Source organism: Gouania willdenowi, chromosome 21, assembly GCF_900634775.1.
Source record: "Gouania willdenowi chromosome 21, fGouWil2.1, whole genome shotgun sequence".
Lineage (NCBI taxonomy): Eukaryota > Metazoa > Chordata > Actinopteri > Blenniiformes > Gobiesocidae > Gouania > Gouania willdenowi.
The window spans coordinates 9,494,829-9,514,665 of NC_041064.1; the positions used below are offsets into that span (position 1 = coordinate 9,494,829).

The 19,837-nt window shown below is 35.7% G+C and overlaps 1 protein-coding gene across 1 annotated transcript; it reads right to left on the minus strand.

The window, feature by feature from the left end:
• Positions 1–454: 454 nt before the first annotated feature.
• On the minus strand, positions 455–19,273 carry slc12a8 (solute carrier family 12 member 8). The gene is made up of 13 exons (XM_028435725.1): positions 19,025–19,273; positions 17,415–17,561; positions 16,672–16,863; positions 16,369–16,600; positions 8,253–8,366; positions 8,002–8,089; positions 7,636–7,723; positions 6,803–6,949; positions 3,324–3,945; positions 3,150–3,247; positions 1,968–2,085; positions 1,405–1,465; positions 455–1,316 (listed from the first exon to the last, which is right to left on the minus strand). Exons 1-13 carry the CDS (start codon positions 19,133–19,135, stop codon positions 1,121–1,123), a joined length of 2,214 nt encoding a protein of 737 aa, XP_028291526.1. The 5' UTR covers positions 19,136–19,273; the 3' UTR covers positions 455–1,120.
• Positions 19,274–19,837: the final 564 nt, after the last annotated feature.

Consider the following 19,837-nt stretch of genomic DNA (forward strand, 5'->3'; position numbering starts at 1 on the left):
AGCTTATCTGGTAATTACGATGCCAGCAGACATATAAAGGTTAGTTACTATTGCAGATGACAAATACAAAACATGCCATTGAAAAGGTAATGGAATAAAACTTTAAATTACTCTCCGGGTGCTGCGCAGAGGTTTCCCAATGCAAAAGTCATTTGATCTCTTCTTATTTTTTCGATTCCCATTCATCTTTACACATTTATCATTGTTTAATTCATTAGTACACAATCATGTTTACAAACTATTTGTACTTAATCTGTATTTAATTGTATATATCTTGTGCACATTTGGGCAGTGAAAAGTCATTGTCTCAGTAACTATTACCATATCTTGTTATGTCTGTTCCATACAAATAACTCATTAAATGATTTCAAATTTGATGACACAAATAGGTTCATAAATTAAAATATAACCTTTGTTAATATAAAGTAGATAAAAGAATGAACCAAATCTGATGTATATTAGCGAACCAAGCTTTTATTTTCTGGGTTAGACTTCTTAACGTTCGGTCATTTAATGTGTCCTGTAGAGAGAACAAGCAACCCACCACTTTTAAAAAGCCACTTTATGATAAAGAACCTAAAATATGTCCAAATAATCTGAATAAACAAGATGCTCCAAAACTAAAAATCTGACAGTTTTATTATTATAATAGTTGGAAAACAGTTGGAGTTCTAATTTGGTGCATGTTTGCCGGATTTGTGCACATTCTCTAATAAAATATCACATTCTGATGCATGATGGAATTAGACATAACATGACTTTAACTATGTAATTCTGCACAAAGATAGAAGAGATATGGAAATATATAATGAAAAATACAAACAATTTTCACCTTGAGCCCAAATTGGCAGTAATGCCTTAAGCATAAATAAATCCTGTGCTGAGGTCATTATTGCGATCACAGCGTGGAGTATAAAAGACCGTCAGATAAAGTCACATTTAAATATCTTAAACGTGTAAATTGTTGCAAACCCAATTTCCATTAAATACAGCAGCTCTAAGACTGGCTCATGTTTGGTGAACTAAGAAAGGAAACTGATCAGTCCGTTGAAGTCCTATTAAACACCCGGAGAAACAGTTTGACAGTGGGATTGTGTTTTCACTTTGTCAGCAATGACATTTAATTGAGGCAGAATTGAGATCCATTTGTGTGTATTGGCGTTTGAATAATTTCATTGGCGCTGATGTATGAGGATTGGTGAAACGGGTGACGAGAAGCGAAGTCTCCATTTTCTTCAGTCAGTTGCTTGGTTTTCAGGTCAATCCCTGACAGGGAGGGGGTCAGGACTATTTCATCACAGGAAGACCCTCGACCTCTGACAAACACGCAAATGGAGAACAATAATCTGGATTAAAACAATTATCATATTAATTACAGAAATAATGTAGAAAACCTCACAATACCTGAATCTGGTGACCAGAGTTGACTTTAACCACATGAAAAAACTAAAACTAGCTGCAAGACCTGCAACACAATCAGGGTTCAATTCACAATTATCAGAATCAATACACGTTTAGGGATGAAAATCAGCATTTTCTGACATTTTTGGCCACACTTCTATAATATGGTTATCGTAAAATGCATTAAGATCTTATTGTCCGTGTCATATTTGTAGTTTATGCACATCAAAATTTGGAAAGCTAATGAGCTTTGTTGTGTGGTGAGTTTATTGCACCGATGTAGGCTTTTTCTGGATACACCCCAAAATGATTTCTAAAATGCACAGACCACAGACCACTTAAATACACTAAACGTTTGTAATGTGACCCTAAGGTTAAATAATCACGTTTGTGACCCTTTCTGTGATAAAAGTTGCCCATTCCTGTACTGTTAATAGTAACTTACACAAATTAGGTGAATGAGTGTTTTAGAAATAGTGTCATTTAAAAAAAAAAAAGAAATGTCACTACAAGACAAGAATAAAACAGCAAAAAAAAGGCATTGACGAACATATAAAGGGACTCACCTTTTGGAAGTCCAGGACTGGTCTTCCCTATGTAGAAGTACAGCAGTATGGCAACCGCTATGTTTGCCACTGCATAAACCCACTGAATGACAAACATGATTAACACCGAGCTCAAGGCCTGAAAACAGCACATACAACTTTAGATTTATAATGCGTTATTTAACTGGAGACAATCATTTTAACAGATAAAAACATGGTGTAAGCCTCATGGATCAATACATCAAGATCATCCAGGTTGTTGACATGTCGGAAAAGTTTTGCGCATTGCATTGTGGGATGTGGAGTCCCATAGACAGATAAAAATGTTTTTACTTTATTCTTACCAGGATTTCTTGTGTTTGCCCCCAAAACACTACCAAAGGGATAAAGGGAAACTGAAAGTTGTGGCAAAACTATGGTGGATGTTTATTTTGGGATTTACCGGTACATGGAAAGATCTGAATCCGGTCAAAATAGAATGTCTTGCGGAATCAGGTGATAAACGTGGGGAACACTGGGAACAAACTAGAACAAAAATCCTCATCTGGCGAAGAAACAAGAAATCACAGTAAGAATGAAGGAAAAAAACTTCTGTGCATCTGTCTACAGGACTACACATCCCACAATGCAATGCAATTAATCTTTTCCGACGTGTCAATAAACATAGGCTGTTTGAAATGACATATACTCAGTACTATGCACTACAAACTCAGTGAGTATATACTGTCTACGATATACTATAAGTATGGTTAGGTTGATGACCGTTCCCACTGAAGTATATTTCCAAGTTACCCAAGATGCATTTGGAACCTACAACAAAAACCGGAAGCAGAATGAGGCTAAATATCTCAGTTGATTCTCCACCATTGAAAGTTCTGAAAGCATTTTAAGTGAGAAAGTCTCCTAGTAGAATGTCAACATGTGCACATGTGACCCATAAAACTTGCAAAAACACATTTCATGCTGACATTTTGGATTATTTTACATTCTGCTAGTACGTTAGTTAGTGATTTCAGTGTTTATAATGGAGATCAAAACAGACTTTTGAGCAACAATTTCAACCTACTACATTTGTTTATGATCTTCGATTTATTGATCTAGAGGCCGACACTGTCTTTAACTGCTAAAAAGTTAGCGTCTCCACCAAACAAAGTGAAAGAAAGCAGACCAGAAAAAATCAAAAGCTTGTCTTTTGTACGTTACCCCAAAAAGAGCAATCCAGTGGTTAAAGACAGCTGTATAAAATGAACCGTGTGAAGGTCGGATCCCAATGCTTTGCTGTTCTGCTTCATGTCCAGCACCTGGAAAAATCAGGAGTGGCACAAATGTCTCTAAAACCAGTGGTGGAAAAAAAGGTCACGTTGGTGCAATATTTACCTTTGTTGTCATTCACAGGCTCCGCAGACATTTCTTGCTCACTACAAGATTTTTTTATCTGGCTCTCAGCTTGCAGTTGGTCATTCACCTCGATCTTCTCATTGGCAGGAGTCAATTTCTCCTCTTTTTCCTTCTCTTCTTGAACTACTTTGCGATCTATTTCCAAACCGAAGCTGTCCATCAGCCTCTGCTTTGTATCGGTCGGACTGGTTGTAAACTGGTGACTCAGCATTTGCGCAGAAGAAATTTTCTCTGTTTCAGAAAAAGTTTGAAATATCTGATCCATGTCTTTACTAAACTCCAGTAGAGTGCCTTGGCCTGGTGAACACCCGTTTCCACTTCCATAGCGAGGGAGAGTGGTTTCAATCAGCGGTATGGAGCTCTGGCTCTGGGACTGTTGCTGGTTTCTTTTGGCCCACACCAGCATGCTCCTCTTGTTTTTGGTCTGAAGCTGGTAGGTCATCACCACACTGAAGTAGGAGTAGTCGATAAAGCTGTAAGTGAGCATGAAGTTGATGGTGACTATAGGCGCGAGGATGTTGACCTGGCCTATGAAGACGAATGCCATGGTCAACAGGGTGGTCAGACCAATGGCTGCCACGGGGGTCTTGTTTGGGCCTCTCTGTTAGAGTGAGAGTCATGGATGCTAGTCAGTAAACAAAACAACTGTTGGAAAGTAAAACCAGTATCAGCAATTTAGTCCATTCTGACACATCTAAACTTTCGCAAATTGTTCACTTTTTGCCACAACTTTTGATACTTTGTATCTATTATGAAAGCAAGATTAAACCTCTAATTGCAAACAAAGGGAGTTTGAATTATATAAAATCAGATTGTCTATCAGAAGTCATCCCAACTAAAAATTAATAGATTAATAGAGTATATTAATGGAAAAAAATGACCTTTAAATTAAGACTGCAGACAGAAGTATGTGACAGAAAAGGAAGCTATTAATCCAAAAAGACAATATTTGAAGCATGTATTTACCATCATCATCATTCATTCTTATTATGGGATTGATAGTAGGTAAATTATCAATAGGTAAAATTGCTAAAATTTTACGTAAATTTTGTAATTTTACCTCAGGTAAATTACCTGGGGTCATTTGTAATTTATGTTTTTTCAGTTTTGTTTTGTGATTGTGATTGTTTTGGTTTTTCCACCTCTTTTTTTTTTTTTTTTTTTTTTACCATCCTTTGAAAATCATTGATATTATTGCTGTATTTATTGTCTTTATGTAATAAGAAATAATTTTAAAAAAAGTATTGGTTGAATCCTGAATTCTTTGTTTTCAAACATCGCTTTTGCTTGAAATACTTGATTGTATAGAACTAATTTGGATTTCAAAGATAAATTATGTCCCTGATTTCTCACACCTGAATCTAATCTGAGTAATAAGCTAGATCTGCTCAAGGCCTGGTAATGAGCTATATCACATTCAGGTGTGTGGAAGCAGAAAGGCATAGAGAACAGGCATGACGGCACCTCTCCAGGAACAGGAACTCTGATCCAAACAGTGAGTTTATATGTCTTTAAGTAGAATAGAGGGACAATATATGAAAGCCAACAAAAATAAATCCTAATTTCTACCATTCACATTTCTTTGGGACCTAATTTAGACACACTTGCTTTAACCCACTGATGATTTCTTTCTGAATTATTCTGCAAAATACAACTGAGTTATTAACTTAACTTTTTTTTGTAATTTAAACATAGTATTTTTCACATCCCAGGTCCCATCCCAGTGTTGAAGGAGAAGTGCTGTGTGGCTGGCAGGCCTCCAGAACACACAGCAGAGCGGGGCCCTGCCCAACGCTCTTCCTGCATTTGTTCTACAGCTTTGATTTGGGCCAAGATGTCTAGGGCCTCATTCCAGCCTGCTGAGAGAGGTCAGACTCTGCTGCCATGCAGAGAAGTCTAAGGAAAGCCGGGGTGAGCAAGGTCAGGGCGTGAACAGTATAATAACCCGTATAGAAATGCAGCTAGCAGCGCTGTATCGCAACAGTTTCCTGCAACGAAATGAGTTTGAAGCCTGTACTCTATAATTAGGCAGCGCTGCAGAGGTTTCCCGGTGAGTTCACACGCAGGCCCACTTCGTGTTACAATATCGCCATTACTGCACATCACAGATTACATACGTCAACAGATGGACACATATTTTATTGGAATGTTGTGTAACTGTTTAAAGCTTAAGTGGTGGGTCTACAATTGTTTTAGTGGGGAGGCCAAAGTGGGGCACTGAGTCATGCTGGGATGCCAGTCAGGATTTGGAGAGATGCTCATTACACAAATGCAGCAGTGGCCTTAAAATATAGTTAGTGGTCCAAAAAGTAGATACAGAATAATATTAATCGATTCTTTGTGTGTGAATACATAGGCTGTGTTCGATATGGCATACTGCATACGATGCACTACAGAGTATATACTGTCTGCTATATATTATAAGTAGGATTAGGATGATGACCGCTCCCACTGAAGTATACTTTCAAGTTTCCCAAAATGCATTTCAGATACAACGGCAGAAACCTGAAGCTGACAGAGGCTAAATATCTCCACCTTTGAAAGTTCTGAAAACATTTCAAGTGAGAATACCAACATGTGGTCATTTGATCCATAAAACTCATGGAAACACATTTCATGCTGACATTTCGATGATTTTCGGAGACCCTCCATTGTGCTAGTGACAAAACTTCTGGTTAACTTCAAAACAAGAGCCATATTTACAAAAGAAATGCTTTTGTTTTGAAAAGGGGATGTTTGACTTTTAGCTTGAAGCTGGTTCCAGGACAATTTTACGTTCCGCTCGCAATGCATCATGGGGCAGTTGAGTACGACAGTTATTGTCGATATAGTATCCATCCGGGTATTTCTGACACTCAATTTTTTCATAACTAATTTGAACGCACTACATACTCATTTTGACGCCAGACTTAGTATGATTACGTACGTTTATATGACAATTCGAACACAGCCTTACAGTGGAAAAATAAATGCTTATTACTCATTACTGCCCCTCAGGTCAGATGTTGAATTACGCTACAACTTTATAAACTAAACTAAAATAAGTGTCCAATCAGATTAATCTAATTTTCACCACTAAAAAGTAGATTTTCAGTTAATTTGATGGGTTTTTTAAATAGTGTGTTATGTTATATGTTAAAAAAAATTTTCGCCAAACACAAAACAGGTCTAGATATATTATTGTTAACTTCAAACTCGTGGTTGGATAGTTTTCTAAATTAATAAAAAATCAGTTTAATATTCACAGTAAAGTTTGTGCAGTAGCAGCATCATCCTCAGTGATGAAAGTTAGTGACTATTGTGCTAACAGCTGAATTCAGCTATGAAAATAACCCCACGCCCTCATCCAAATAACATACACTGACATCCTGGTGACTAGAGCTAATATTATGCAGCACGGTGTCAAAATCCTGACATTCCTCCCTACATGGTTACATCCATCTATGAATCCAACACACCCCTTTTCCCAGGAATGACAGGGAGGGGATGACCCTCTCCTGGGCGATGCACTGAAGGATCCTTGGTGCTCCGTACAGGCCGCCCATGCAGGAAGCCAGGGAGGAGATGTAAAGACCCAACAGAAAGAGGAAGCCCACCAAGGAGACCTGGAGGAAGAAGGAAAACAAACATGGAGTGAAAAGGATGGGGTGGGGTTCTATACCCATTCCCTCTAAAAACAGTGACAACAGAGAACAAACTGAGGAGCTTTGTCATGTGACTGGTAGAAAATATCAGGATATTTATGATTTACAGCATGGTTAGCATCATTATCATTAACACTAGTCATAATAAATTGTAAATTAACAAATAAAATCATCTAATACATAATATTTAATTGTCATTGTTTATAATAATTGTATAATAATAAATATTATAATTATCACAAAATAATATAATGAATTGTATGAAATAATTTAAATGAATGAAAAATGATCATAATGTACTTCCATTATTATTATTATTACAAAGTAATATAATGAACAATTATCAATTAATAGAATTACCACAAAATAATATAATACATTGTTAGAAATAATTTAGATTGAAAAAAATTATCATAATAATGTACTTCCGTGTTTATTGCTATTATTACCAAGTAATATAATAAATTATCAATTAAGATTATACAATTATCAATGTATTATAATCATAACTAAATAATTAAAAAAATTATTGTTGGAAATTATGTAATTATTATTATTATTACCAAGTATTATACAGTAAAAAAAATGAGTAAAAAAGTTTTCAGAGACTTAGCAGGTGGGGAAAAAAACGCATAAAGCCTGTTCACCTTTTCTGCAATCAAGAAATCATAGCGCAGAGCTTCTCTGGTGCAGATGGCCCCCAGGAGGAAGACAAAGACCAGATACAGGAACCACCTGCGGGTTACCAACAGAACACTGCATTGGACTCTAAACAACTGCTCCTTTCTCTCATTTAACCGGATATTTGAGTCATAACAACTTCAAAAGAAAATGTAAGATAAGGCCACGCGTGGAAGAACTTCTAAACATCAGAAACCAGCAGCTTTTGAAACAGTTAAACATAATAAATCAGCAGTTTTTGGATAAATCTTGAATTAATCAAGTTTAAAAGCTGGATTTGATGACGTTTTATTTCTAGCTGCATTAGTTTGTGTGCTTGGCCGTTGTCGTACGAGGTGAAGACAGCTGCGAGCGTTCCCACTGGGATGTTTTTTTCAGGTTGCTGAAGGTCTGAGCTCATGTTGAAGCCTGCCATAACCCCTATACACACACACACACACACACACACAGAGAATGTGCAAAACATTTGCTTTTTAGCTGTAAATGCAACAGTTAAGATAGAAAGAAGTATTTGTAGAATGTTCTTTTTTTTTAATTCATTTTAGTATCAAAGGAAACATTGATAGAATGAGGGTTTACCAACCTGTGGCAGCAGGGAAGAAGACCCCAAAAACTGTGAAGAAGTTTTCTCCTGAGCTGTAATCTGGTTTTGTGTTACTGCTGAGCAGCATGGCTGAGTAACCAATGAAACCATGTTCTGAAAACACAGAAATAAATAACAGCAGATACTAATGGACATTTGATACATGAAAAAAATGTGTATTATTAATTGACCTTTGTGTTTTATTTATTAAATAGCTCCATGAAAACATGTAATATATGTTGAGTATTGACGCACTTGGCACCACAAATTTACTAACAATTTAATGTTAACAACAAACAAATTTTACACTTAATTTTAAGGGTAAAACATTTAATATTTCTTTTTTTAACACACTTTTTCATTTACGAAAAAAATCTCTAATTTCTGTAAAGTTACATTATAAATTAGTCCCCGCCATCTTTTAGCCCTATACATGCAGTTAATGGTCACATTAAGATAAGATAATAACTTATTATACTGGATATTACAGTACATGTTTTGAAGCTGTTGGATTAAACCAAGGTACTTGAATTAAACACAGAGAAATTTGATTAAGGCAAATAGACATTTTGTAAACATTTATCTTGAGGTGTAGTAATTATTACTTTGTCTAAAACGCCCTACATTTGAATACATTTTACCTTCTCCACTTTATTTTTTTTTTTAAAGTGACTTTTTGCTTCCTTTTGCCAATAAATCCCATTTTTCATATTTTTCACTTCAAAATCATCACTTCATCCCAATAGGCTAACTTTTGCCCAATAAATATCACCTGTTTCCTTTTTTCCCTACATTTTGCATCTTTTCGTTCCACATTTTTGCCGTTTTTTACTATTGTTTGCCATTACATACCAACTGCTTCCTCTTTATTTGCCCATTTTTTGGCTACTCTTTACTGCTTTTGGCCCATTTTAGTCCCATTTCACTGATTTCTTGCCAAGTTTTTGCAACTTTTGGACCATTTTTGGCCACCTTGTCTGCCTCCACTCGCTCGTTAAAAAAAAAAAAGTAGCGGACCATCCCTGGCAACAGCTATACAGGTTTTATTCTTGCACAAAAAAACAGAAACAACACTATTATTTTGCTTATTTGATGAATTTGCTTAATACTTAAATAAATGTTACCTCAATTTCATTGAGTAAATTGTGCAAGTTATGATACAGTAAAAAGACAAATTATATGGGATTTACATTTTCTATATCCTTTATTCGTATATATCAAAGTTGTGACTCCCTAGTTCTGAAAGAAAATAAATTTAACCATTAATTTACCAGATGCTCAAAACAAGAACTGTAGCGTAGTGTTAAAAAACAGGCAAAAAGCAAAATTCTATGTTTATTTGTCAACAATTACTCCTTGATTCAGTACATGTTTTGCATTGTGAGTAAACGGTAGGTTACAACACTCCCTGAGGCTGCACAGTATAAGGTCAGCTCAGTCTGGGTCCGTTTTATTGAATGTGTGAGGGAAGCTTGTTCTTCTTTGGTGGGGTCCATTTAAGCCACACATTCTGAAGGACCCGCCTATGTTACAACACTGGACATTTCCCTCTTGGTTATCTTGCGATGGGAAAGAATGTGTTCTCTCAGATTAATGACATGTTTATCCAAAAGGAAGTCACCACCCTTTTCAGGAGCTCAGCAGTGTCCAAGTTTGAGGAAAAAAAAAAAAAAAAAAAATCAAAGTGAGAGAGTGAGGGAGACAAAGAGTGGCAGGAAAGTAGGAGAGAGAGAGTGAAACAAAGAGAGCAATCATCATATTCATCTTTCTTTAATGTGTTTTTTTTTAGCAGGAAATGTTTGATGTTCCAATGGTGTACAATCACAACAATATCTACCTGAGATACACATTTTATACACAATTCAAATTTCTAGCATTAAAGAAAAAGATCTTGCACCTCCACAAAAAAACAAACAAAAAAAATCAAGATTTAACAAATTTACGACAGCCAGTGTCTATATATTGTGCATCCACATATTTTCCCACAATGCACTAACAGTATCAGGGGTGGGGCAGCAATTTTAAAATTGAGGGTGTTCTTTTTACCTATTTATTTTGTCTCATTTTTGCCCCTTTTCCCAAAGATTTTTTCAGACTTTACTTTCCTTTTGCCAATAAATATCCCTTTTTCCCAAAAGTTCTTTTTGACGCTTTTATCCAATTTTTGTCAATCTTTAACCCTTTTTTGCAACTTTTCAACCAAATAAGCTACCTTATTTTAATAAATAACACTGGTTTCCTTTTTTCCCTACATTTTGTCTCTTTTTGTTCTACATTTTTGCCCTTTTTCACTATTGTTTGCCACATTTTGCTCGTTTAGGCTTCCTTTAGCCATTACATCCCACCTGTTTCCTCTTCTATGTCAATTTTTTTTTTACCACTCTTGACTGCTTTTGGCCCATTTTACTCACATTTCTCACCACGTTTTTGGCTTGATCACCATTCAATCAATTTAAGTGGACCAATACTTTTTCAACAATGAATCCCTCTGTAAAAAGTGAGGGGAATTAATTTTAGTTTTTTAATAATGTTTTTTATGCTTTGGAGGAAGTTTCATGCATCAGAGCTTTAAGCATGATAAAAATAAAATTGTGCAAAAATAATATTCAATGTATTATAAACACTGTGGTTGTAGGAGACAACGTGAACGAAGCTGTTGTAGGCTTTTTACGAAAAAGATGACGACCTAATGGAGTTTTAGATCACATCTATTGCTAAAAGGTTTTAAAAGATCTTAACTTTTTACAACTTGAAATTCAAGAGTAAAACATTTTAAAAGAGATATACCTTGGTCGGATGGAAGGCTATAAAAGAAGATTGAGCGTCCTGTGTAAAAGGTTGAAGCCTAAAACAATATGAAATGTAGACAAAACCATCAAATACTAGAAGCTCATATGAAATTAGGGATGTCATTAAAAAGCTATAGTGGGAAGGTTAAATGTGTTGCTTTTATCTCAAGGTAGCAATACTGACATTTGTGTCTGCTATAATTAACTGAAAGAACTTAAAAGGAATAAAGAATATTTTTTTTAAAATTGGATGCAAATTGTGATAGAAACCCAAACCTAAATGTTCCTCATACATTATTTGGTAAAGGTATTCTGGCGATGTGTGATTGATTGATTTGTCCTGATTACATTATGGTTTTTACATTGGAATTAATTAATTCAGAATGAAAGTGTTCTGCTTCGTCTTTACATGGAAATAGTAAGTCCAAAATTGAGGTTTACATGGAAAACACGTTTATTCGCCTTTATTCAAATCCACGTTAGGTCTGGGGGTTGGGAAGGGTTCTGATTGGACAGGGGGTGAACGTGACATATTCACGTAGACCTGAAAAAAACCCCACAAAACAAACCTTTTCTTTTTTGGCTACAACAAAGCAATGACATACAAACTATTTTCACTTTTATTTTGACTGTAGTTTTGAAGCAGAATGTTGCGCAGTACGACCCAAATTAATTTAAAGCGGAATTAAACATACAAGATCAAGGAATTACTCCATTCAGAATTAAAATTGGAATAAACCAGCCACTTACTTCGGATTTAAATCTAATTCGAAATGGCCATATTCCTTTGGAATTCGGTGTTCACATGGTCAGTTTTAATCTTTTTAAAGAGGATTAAACTTTGATTCTGAAAATAAATGGGGAATTAAAACATAGCCATTGTGGTTTTAGACTAAACTGGGGTCAAATTGACCCTAATCCTGTTTGATTGTTGTGTAAAAATCAAGTGCACTAGGAGAGTGGGGGCTCCTTTCTGAGCTCAGCATTCCTCTGATACTGAGTGGAATGTGGAGCTGGATTACATGATCATCTGAGGCCTCTCCCTCTCCCTCACTGATGAGTCTAGTTCAAGGTGCACCTCGTTTTACCCGGGGTGGGGGCGTGACCCGCTGTAAGGCTTAGGAAACATATATTTTACAGCTGGGATCACAGAGAGAGATGATGTCGTCTCTGGAGGAATAAAAACGGCCTCAGATCTCAGCTTTGCTATTTTTCAGAAATTCTGGGTGAGTCTGGTTAACACCCTGAACTCCAGACCCAAGAAGGACATGATGGCTTCCTGTTCAGGGGTGGGGGGTTGAGGGGGTGACATGCTTCAACTGCAGGCGTCATCTGTGCAACACAAGCAGCAGGGAAGAATTGTTTCACGATAGGACCAATAGTAAAGTAGCATTACTGAAAGACTCAGTTACTCAGCTTCTAAATAACAAATGGCAACAGCACAATAAGTCAATAAATCATGTACATAAACCAGTGGTTCTCAAACTTTTTTGACTCAAGTACCCCCTTTCCTTTACGGCCATTGAATACAAGTACTCCCTTTGTCCGACTGTAACATTTTGCTCAGAATACTGTGAAAAAGCAGCTATCGAGCATAATGATGGAATGAATGTGTTAAAACACATTTTAAAGAATCTCATTTTGTAAACAGCAGAATGAAACAGTATTTAGTGGCTCCTGAATAGATACATTTCTATAGTTTTTATTATTTACGGTCATCTCCCTCCTGATGTGGGACCAAGACTGACTATTTCATTTTCAGTTAATGTTGTAATCCAGATCATTTACATCATTATTATTATGATTATCATTTTTAACTAGAAATAAACTTTATAAAACCCCTTACTTGTAATGCTTTCTTTGTTAATGTTCTAATTAAGATCATTTCTATCATTTTGTGTCATTGTGTGTTTTGTTGTAGTTTTTGTCTGTTCTTTTTATAATTAGGGCCCGAGCACAACGGTGTGTAGGACCCTGTTGTAATGCATCTCTTTTTATTATTCTTCTTCTTCTTCATACAAAAAAGTGATTGCATTTTTGAGGGCCTAAACACGTTCAAAAACTTGTGAAAATTTGAACGTATATTAGGACTGGCGAAAAAATTTTATATTTTGGGGAAATGGACATGTGAATGGTGAAATGACTCAATGGCGCCCCCTTGGAAAATGTATTTGCTCCCAGCTGGCACTGATGATATCATCACTCTCTACAGTGATGACATCATCATAACAGACAGACAGAAATTCCTTGCTTTTATAGAGATACGTCTTGCATCCAACACTGCACTGTTAAAGTACTTCACACATTCATATTTTTATTTTAAACGTACATCTTTATTTGTTTGTGTTATAAAACAGTATTGACAATAAAGTTGAATCTTTATAGATTTAAATATTCCTCTTAGCAGCCTGTTCACTTGGATGATGTGCTACGCTTATGGAAGTTATTAAGAGTTTGTAGAGCCAAAGTAAGTCGACGCTTATTAATTATAGCAGCTTTCATTTGTATGCCAAAAAAATGAGCTATGGTTTAACCCAATCGTCATTCATAGTCATAGCGCCACCTATTGGTAAAAGGAACTCATAGGCATTGTATTTGCACAGAACATTGCAGGAAAGTTTGTGATATAATCCTTGAAAATATTCAGCCATGTCTCAACACTTTAAAATTTCTGCCACACCCCCGACATGCAACACACCTTAACGTGCGCCACATCCCGACATGCGTGTGGTTGTAAGGGCCTGTTCATCGCTGCTTGCAGCTTTAATTCAGTATATTATTCTCTTATTTTGTGTTTTTGTTGTCGCTTTTTGTATTTTGTTTTTGTTTGTCCTTTTTTAATATTCAGTATATTGTTTTCTTATTTGTTTTTTTGTGTGTTGTTGGTATTATTTAAATTATTGTCTCAGTGTGTGTGTTTTTGGTGTCGTTTGGTTATTTTTGTGTATATTGTAGTGATCTTGTATGTTTTTATCTCATTTAGTGCATCTTTTTTGGTGCTGTTTTGTGTATTATGTTGTATATATATTTTTAATATTCAGTATATTTTTCTCTTATTTGCTTTTGATGTCAAGTTTTTAATGCTTTCATTCGTTAAATTTCCTCTCTCTCTTTGTAGTGTCATCATGTACGTACCCCCATTTGAGAACCACTGATCTATACTAATGATTGAACCCTACCATGCACCCTTCATGCATTAGGAAGCAGATTTGGTGTCCTTTTGTGCGTCTTCCAGTGATCCGACCTCACAAGTCGTGAATTGAATGTGACGAGACAAAAGATAGGAGAAAAAAAACGCTTGGTCTGGTTGAAAATACCCTTGTTGAAAGTCGGGAAACGTTTGGCTAAAAGTGCAACAGGTTAGACTGGCAGTGGAGAAGTTCACTGCAGCAGCACAATGGTGATTCATTGAAGAGCTGAGGAACCAAATACTGGTGTGTGTGTGTGTGTGTGTGATCCGCCAAAATGTTGGCACTGCCGAATGTGCGCCATGAGGGATGTTGTGCCTCTGCAGTGAGAGTTCAAACTAATCAGTGCTTTTTTTGACCAGCTGGTGAACTTGTTACTGGAAATTAGGGACCAATGTCTCATCATGAACCTCTCCCTAAATTGTTCTCCTAATACGACACACCTTTTTTTTTCTTGAAAAAAAAAAAAAAAAAAAAAAAAAAGCATATGCAAGTGTGAGATTAGTGTCAGACATTCCTCTTGGTAAAAAGTGTTATTCAAAGACTGGCTGACTCCTGGTACCCTTTGCTCCTCCCACTAAAAAGGAAGCAGATAATCAGAGAGAACAGGAAATGTGGGGACGGACTTCCTGAAGGCCAACTAAAGAAAATAAACCAAACAAGAAAGTCAATATTTCCTTTCCATATAGACAAGATTTTTCAAACTTATTGCATAATATAAAAAGGAAGGGGGGGTGGGGATGCAGGACTGCGAAAGCCCATTGCAGGGTAAACAGGAGTTGACGGGAAACGCATGGATGCATCACAGGTAAACAAACAGTGTAACAGCTACACCTACTGGTTTAAATATGTTATTGAAACTAATTTACTGTCACCTAAACGGTTCTCATCTATCACTATGTTTTAAACCAGGGATGGACAACTCTTATTGCAGCGGAGGCCACAAAAATGTGCTTGTCTGATCCAAGGGCCTCATTTTTAGAATTTGTGTCAGCCCTCAGAGAATAAAGACCAATCTGAACATGAATACATTAAAGAAAAAAGCTTTTTGTTTAGTTTTTGTCATCGGATTCCTGTCATTTTTGTACATTTTTGTCGTTTTGTGTGTTTTTTTTTTACCCATTTTGTATGTTTTTGGAGTCATTTTCGGTGTTTATTTTGCTGTTTAGTGTCAATTAGGAGGTATTTTGTCTTTTTTATTGCCCTTCTGTGTGTCTTTGGAGGCATTTTGCATGTATTTGTAGCCGTTTTGTGCATTCTTGAAGTCACTGTCTACATTTCTTGGGTGATTTTGTCCTTTTTCATTGAAATTTTGAGTTTTTGTTGCCGTTTTGTTTGTTTTTGCCCCAGTAATATAATTCACTACATTTGAAACAAACTTTGTATTGAATACACTTCACTGTTGGTTACATTTTGAAAAGTTGAATTATTTTAAAAAGGAAAGAAAGGAGCCTTTGAAGCACCGCTTTAACACCAAGAGTAGCCAAGATTCATTCACTTCTTACAAAAGATAAGGAACTTTAATGTCACTGTCATCAATTTCCTTCGACATTTACAAAAAACCAAGACGATACATCTTAATACTGACTGGTTAACGTGTCAAACAAGATGGTTAGCGTCAGTTCTTCACAGCAGAGATGTAGTGTTTAAGCAACATGAGTTGCATATTCAGCCATAATGTCCTTAAACAGGACTTTGATGAATAAACAACATATAAAGCAAACTAAAGGTCAAGGGGCCAAATCCGGCACTTTAAAGCATCCAATTCGGCCCCAGCAGAAAGCAAAAAACTCAGAGAAACCATGATTTTTTTGAGAAAATTAAACCAATTAAGTTGTAAATATCTCAGCTAGATAGCTCCAAAATAACACACAAATTTAATAAAACTCCACAATATTTTCCTTCAAATTATTCCACAAAATTTCATAAAAATTGGCCAAAAAGAAAAAAAAATTGAAAGGGAAGATCGTGCAGGGACCTTGTATCATTTAATTATATGTGGAAATGCAAACTACGGCACAATAATGACCTAATTTCTAATTTTCTTGCCTAAAATCTGTGGCCCCTGAACTAAAATGAGTTTGACAGCCCTGATATAAAGTAAGCTATGGGTCATTCCCAGCCCGATCCCATCGTTACCTCGGTCCAGATGTGTGAAGGTTCCGATGACAAAGTCCAGGGTGGAGACGGCCAGCACAGCGAGCAGCAGCAGCTGAAGCCTTACGATCCACTTGACTCCAGCCAGGTTGATTCCAAGGAGCAGCAGAAGTATTACTGTTGACATGAGGCGCACGGCCCATTGGTTCTCAAAGTGCAACAGCTCCGCCACAGACTCTGAAAACCCAGTGATATACATGGCTCCGGCCACACACTGTAGATAATCAGAGGAGGAAATATATCAATACCAGCTTTATGATTATTCATTTAGCTTCAGCCGCTCACCTGTCCAAACACATAGAGAAGGCCAACAGTACCGCCCACTCTTCCTCCAAGGACCATGGAGATCATGGAGTAGATCCCTCCACTGCCGACCCCACAGCGCTCGCAGACCCCGATCCCTGACATTACAGTCACCAAGGCAACCAGCACCACCAAAGAGACAAGGAACATCCCCAGCAGTACTCCTGTGTTTCCCTGGATGGAGTCAAGACTTGTTGTCAGTTTGTAGTTGTTTTTTCTGTCTGTTAATGTACACTTCTGTTATTGTTTTGTGCATGTTGTATATTTTCCCCTAATTTTAATAAATTATTGTTTGTGGTTTTGTGTGTTTATGAAGTCATTATAAGTGTTTTTGAGTCATCACAAGTGTTTTTGGAGTCATTTAGTGTGTTTTTGTTGCAGTTTTGTGTATTTTTTGAGTCATTTTCTGTATATCTGTTTAGTTTTCTGTCACTGTATGTGTTTTTGGAGTCATTTTGTGCATTTTGTAGTCGTCATGTGTGTTTTTTGAGTAATTTTGATCATTTTAGTTGTCTTTTGTGTGTCTTTGTTATAATTTTCCTATCGTTTAGGAGTCAATTTGTACATTTACTTTGAGGGCCACACAAAATTAGACTATGGTGGTCTATGGTGGTTCCCGGACCACCATAGACCATACTGTATTTCTATTTCATGACTGTAATTTGATGTCTCATGACAAAGAAAACGTTATTTGCTTTGTATACATAGAGTGTGATTATACGAACCACCAGATAGCCAGTGCGCAGGAAGAGAACCACACCAAAGATGTTGATCATGCAGGTGGTGAAGACGCCATCCCAGGTGCCAAACAGAACCGGCTCCCACACAAACACTTTGATTTTCCACCATGGCTGACCGGAGAGATGAAAACCCTGAGCACAGGAAGAGAAGAGTTGCTTCAGCATCAGCCACCAGCTACAAAACATCATCAAAACATCTGTACTTTCTGTCAACACAAAAATGTATGTAGGGATTTAAAACACTGTGCAGCGTATAGTCAGTTTTCATTTGTAACAATGTTTTTATTAACCACATTTTAATAATATCACAATAGCTCATACAGAAACCTTGTCATCACATTTAAAACATCCATTAGCCAAAACAATAACACAAAAAAATAGATATTCAAAATAATCTTTTGTACATTAAACAATAGTTCACTTTATTGTACTTCAAATATTTAGGTGTATACAAGTTTAACTGTGATGGGGTGAGGAATATATTTGTTTTTGTACATTTTTATTGCATGTTTCTTTAAATAAATTGAATAAACTATTTGTAATTGATTTTTGAATTATTCAATAAATACGTTTATAAATATCCCTAAGCCAAATTAAAAAAAAGTTGATATGCAAACTTAGTCATCACATTTAAAATATCAATTGGCCAATTTGTACAGTATATACAACAATAAAATTGTATTCAAGTATTTAATTTACACAGGTGTAACTGTGATGGGGTAAAGAATACGTTTGTTGTTTTCATTTTAAAGTTTTGTATGATTTTTAATTACATTACATTTTTCTATAAATACATTTATTAAACTATTTAAATTTTTTTGAATTATTAATTAAATACGTTTAAATCCATTAGCCAAATTTTGAACATTAAACAATAATTGAATGCATTTCAAATGTGTATTGTACACAGGCGTAACTGATTGGCTAAATTAATACTTTTGTTTTAAAACCAATTTTAAAGTTTTGGAAACTGTTTTCAATACATGTTCTTCGAATGAAATGTATTATTTTTAAAATAATTTCTGAATTATTAACTAAATAGGTAAAAAAAAAAATGGTCAGAGAGAAAATTGAAATAATAATTTTGCAAATTAAATAATACTTTCATGTACATCAAAAATTGATTGTACACAGGTGTAACTGATTGGACTATGGAATACATGTTGTTTTCATTGTAAAGTTTTGCATACATTTTAATTACATTGCATTTCCTATAAATACATTAATTAAACTATGTATTATTACTTTTTGAGTTATTAATGAAATACGTTTAAATATATATATTAGCCAAATTCAAAAAGACAATTTAAATAATAATTTTGCACATTAAACAATAATTGAAGGTACTTCAAGATGTTTATTGTACACAGTTGTAACTAATTGGCTTTATTTTATTTTATTTATTTTATTTTTTTACCCATTTTAAAGCTTTGGAAACAGTTTTCAATCATTTAAATTAAATATTTTTTAAAAAAAAATAATTTCTGAATTATTATCTGAAACACTTTTTTTAAAGACAAGATAAACAATCCAACGAATAGAAACATTTTTTTCTGTGATAATCAGCCAGTGTTTGGTAGTTTAAACTGTCTCACCTGTGCATCCTCATGGAACAGATCCTGGACGTGTGACGCCGAGCTCGGTGGACCTGGTCCGGCCTCCTGCCCGCTGCTGTGCACCGTCCATCCAATTGGAAGAGTTTCCATTAAAAACTGAGAGTGTTACAGTCAAAGTCTCTTTAGCGCCATGACAACAAAAACAACAAAGTGTTTCCTTCGTTTGTGGTGATAAACTGTCACTGACGGAGGCGGTAATGGAGGCTCGAACAACAGCCACAGGTGCAACAGGACGACACCCGGATACAGCAGGGTGTGTGTGTGTGTGTGTGTGTGTGTGTGTGTGTGTGTGTGTGTGTGTGTGTGTGTGTGTGTGTGTGTGTGTGTGTGTGTGTGTGTGTGTGTGTGTGTGTGTGTGCTCCACACCTCCACTAACTACTGCTACAGTGTTGATATTAACTCATTCTAAAAGCCAACACACACATTCCTTTAGTTTAACGTGTAAAAATGAAAGGCAGAAAACCAGAGATAGATAGTCTTCAGTGCTCAAGTAAAAGTATAGATTCGTGAATAAAAAAATACTGGTAAAAGTATTAAAGTTGCTCTCTTACTTTAGCAAAAGTAAAAAAGTACATATGCTACTAAATGTACTTAAGTAAAACAAATGTCCTTTCAATAATAATAATTCTTCTTCTTCTTCTTCTTCTTCTTCTTCTTCTTCTTCTTCTTCTTCTTCTTCTTCTTCTTCACTAGTGAAAATCGCTACTTCTCAGTTATTCGTGAACAAAAAACAGAAATCGATTTCTTATTTTTTTGAGTCAAATATTACGACGGTTGGTGGTACTAAATCAT

What these genes read in the sequence shown, in the direction of transcription:
- slc12a8 (XM_028435725.1), bottom strand. Translation starts at nt 19,135, where the DNA reads ATGGAAACTCTTCCAATTGGATGGACGGTGCACAGCAGCGGGCAGGAG. An exon ending in TGTCATTCCTGGGAAAAGGG is followed by an intron (nt 3,946 to 6,802) that starts GTGTGTTGGATT and finishes TCACTCTAACAG; the next exon opens with AGAGGCCCAAACAAGACCCC. An exon ending in GCCTGTGAATGACAACAAAG is followed by an intron (nt 3,248 to 3,323) that starts GTAAATATTGCA and finishes TGATTTTTCCAG; the next exon opens with GTGCTGGACATGAAGCAGAA.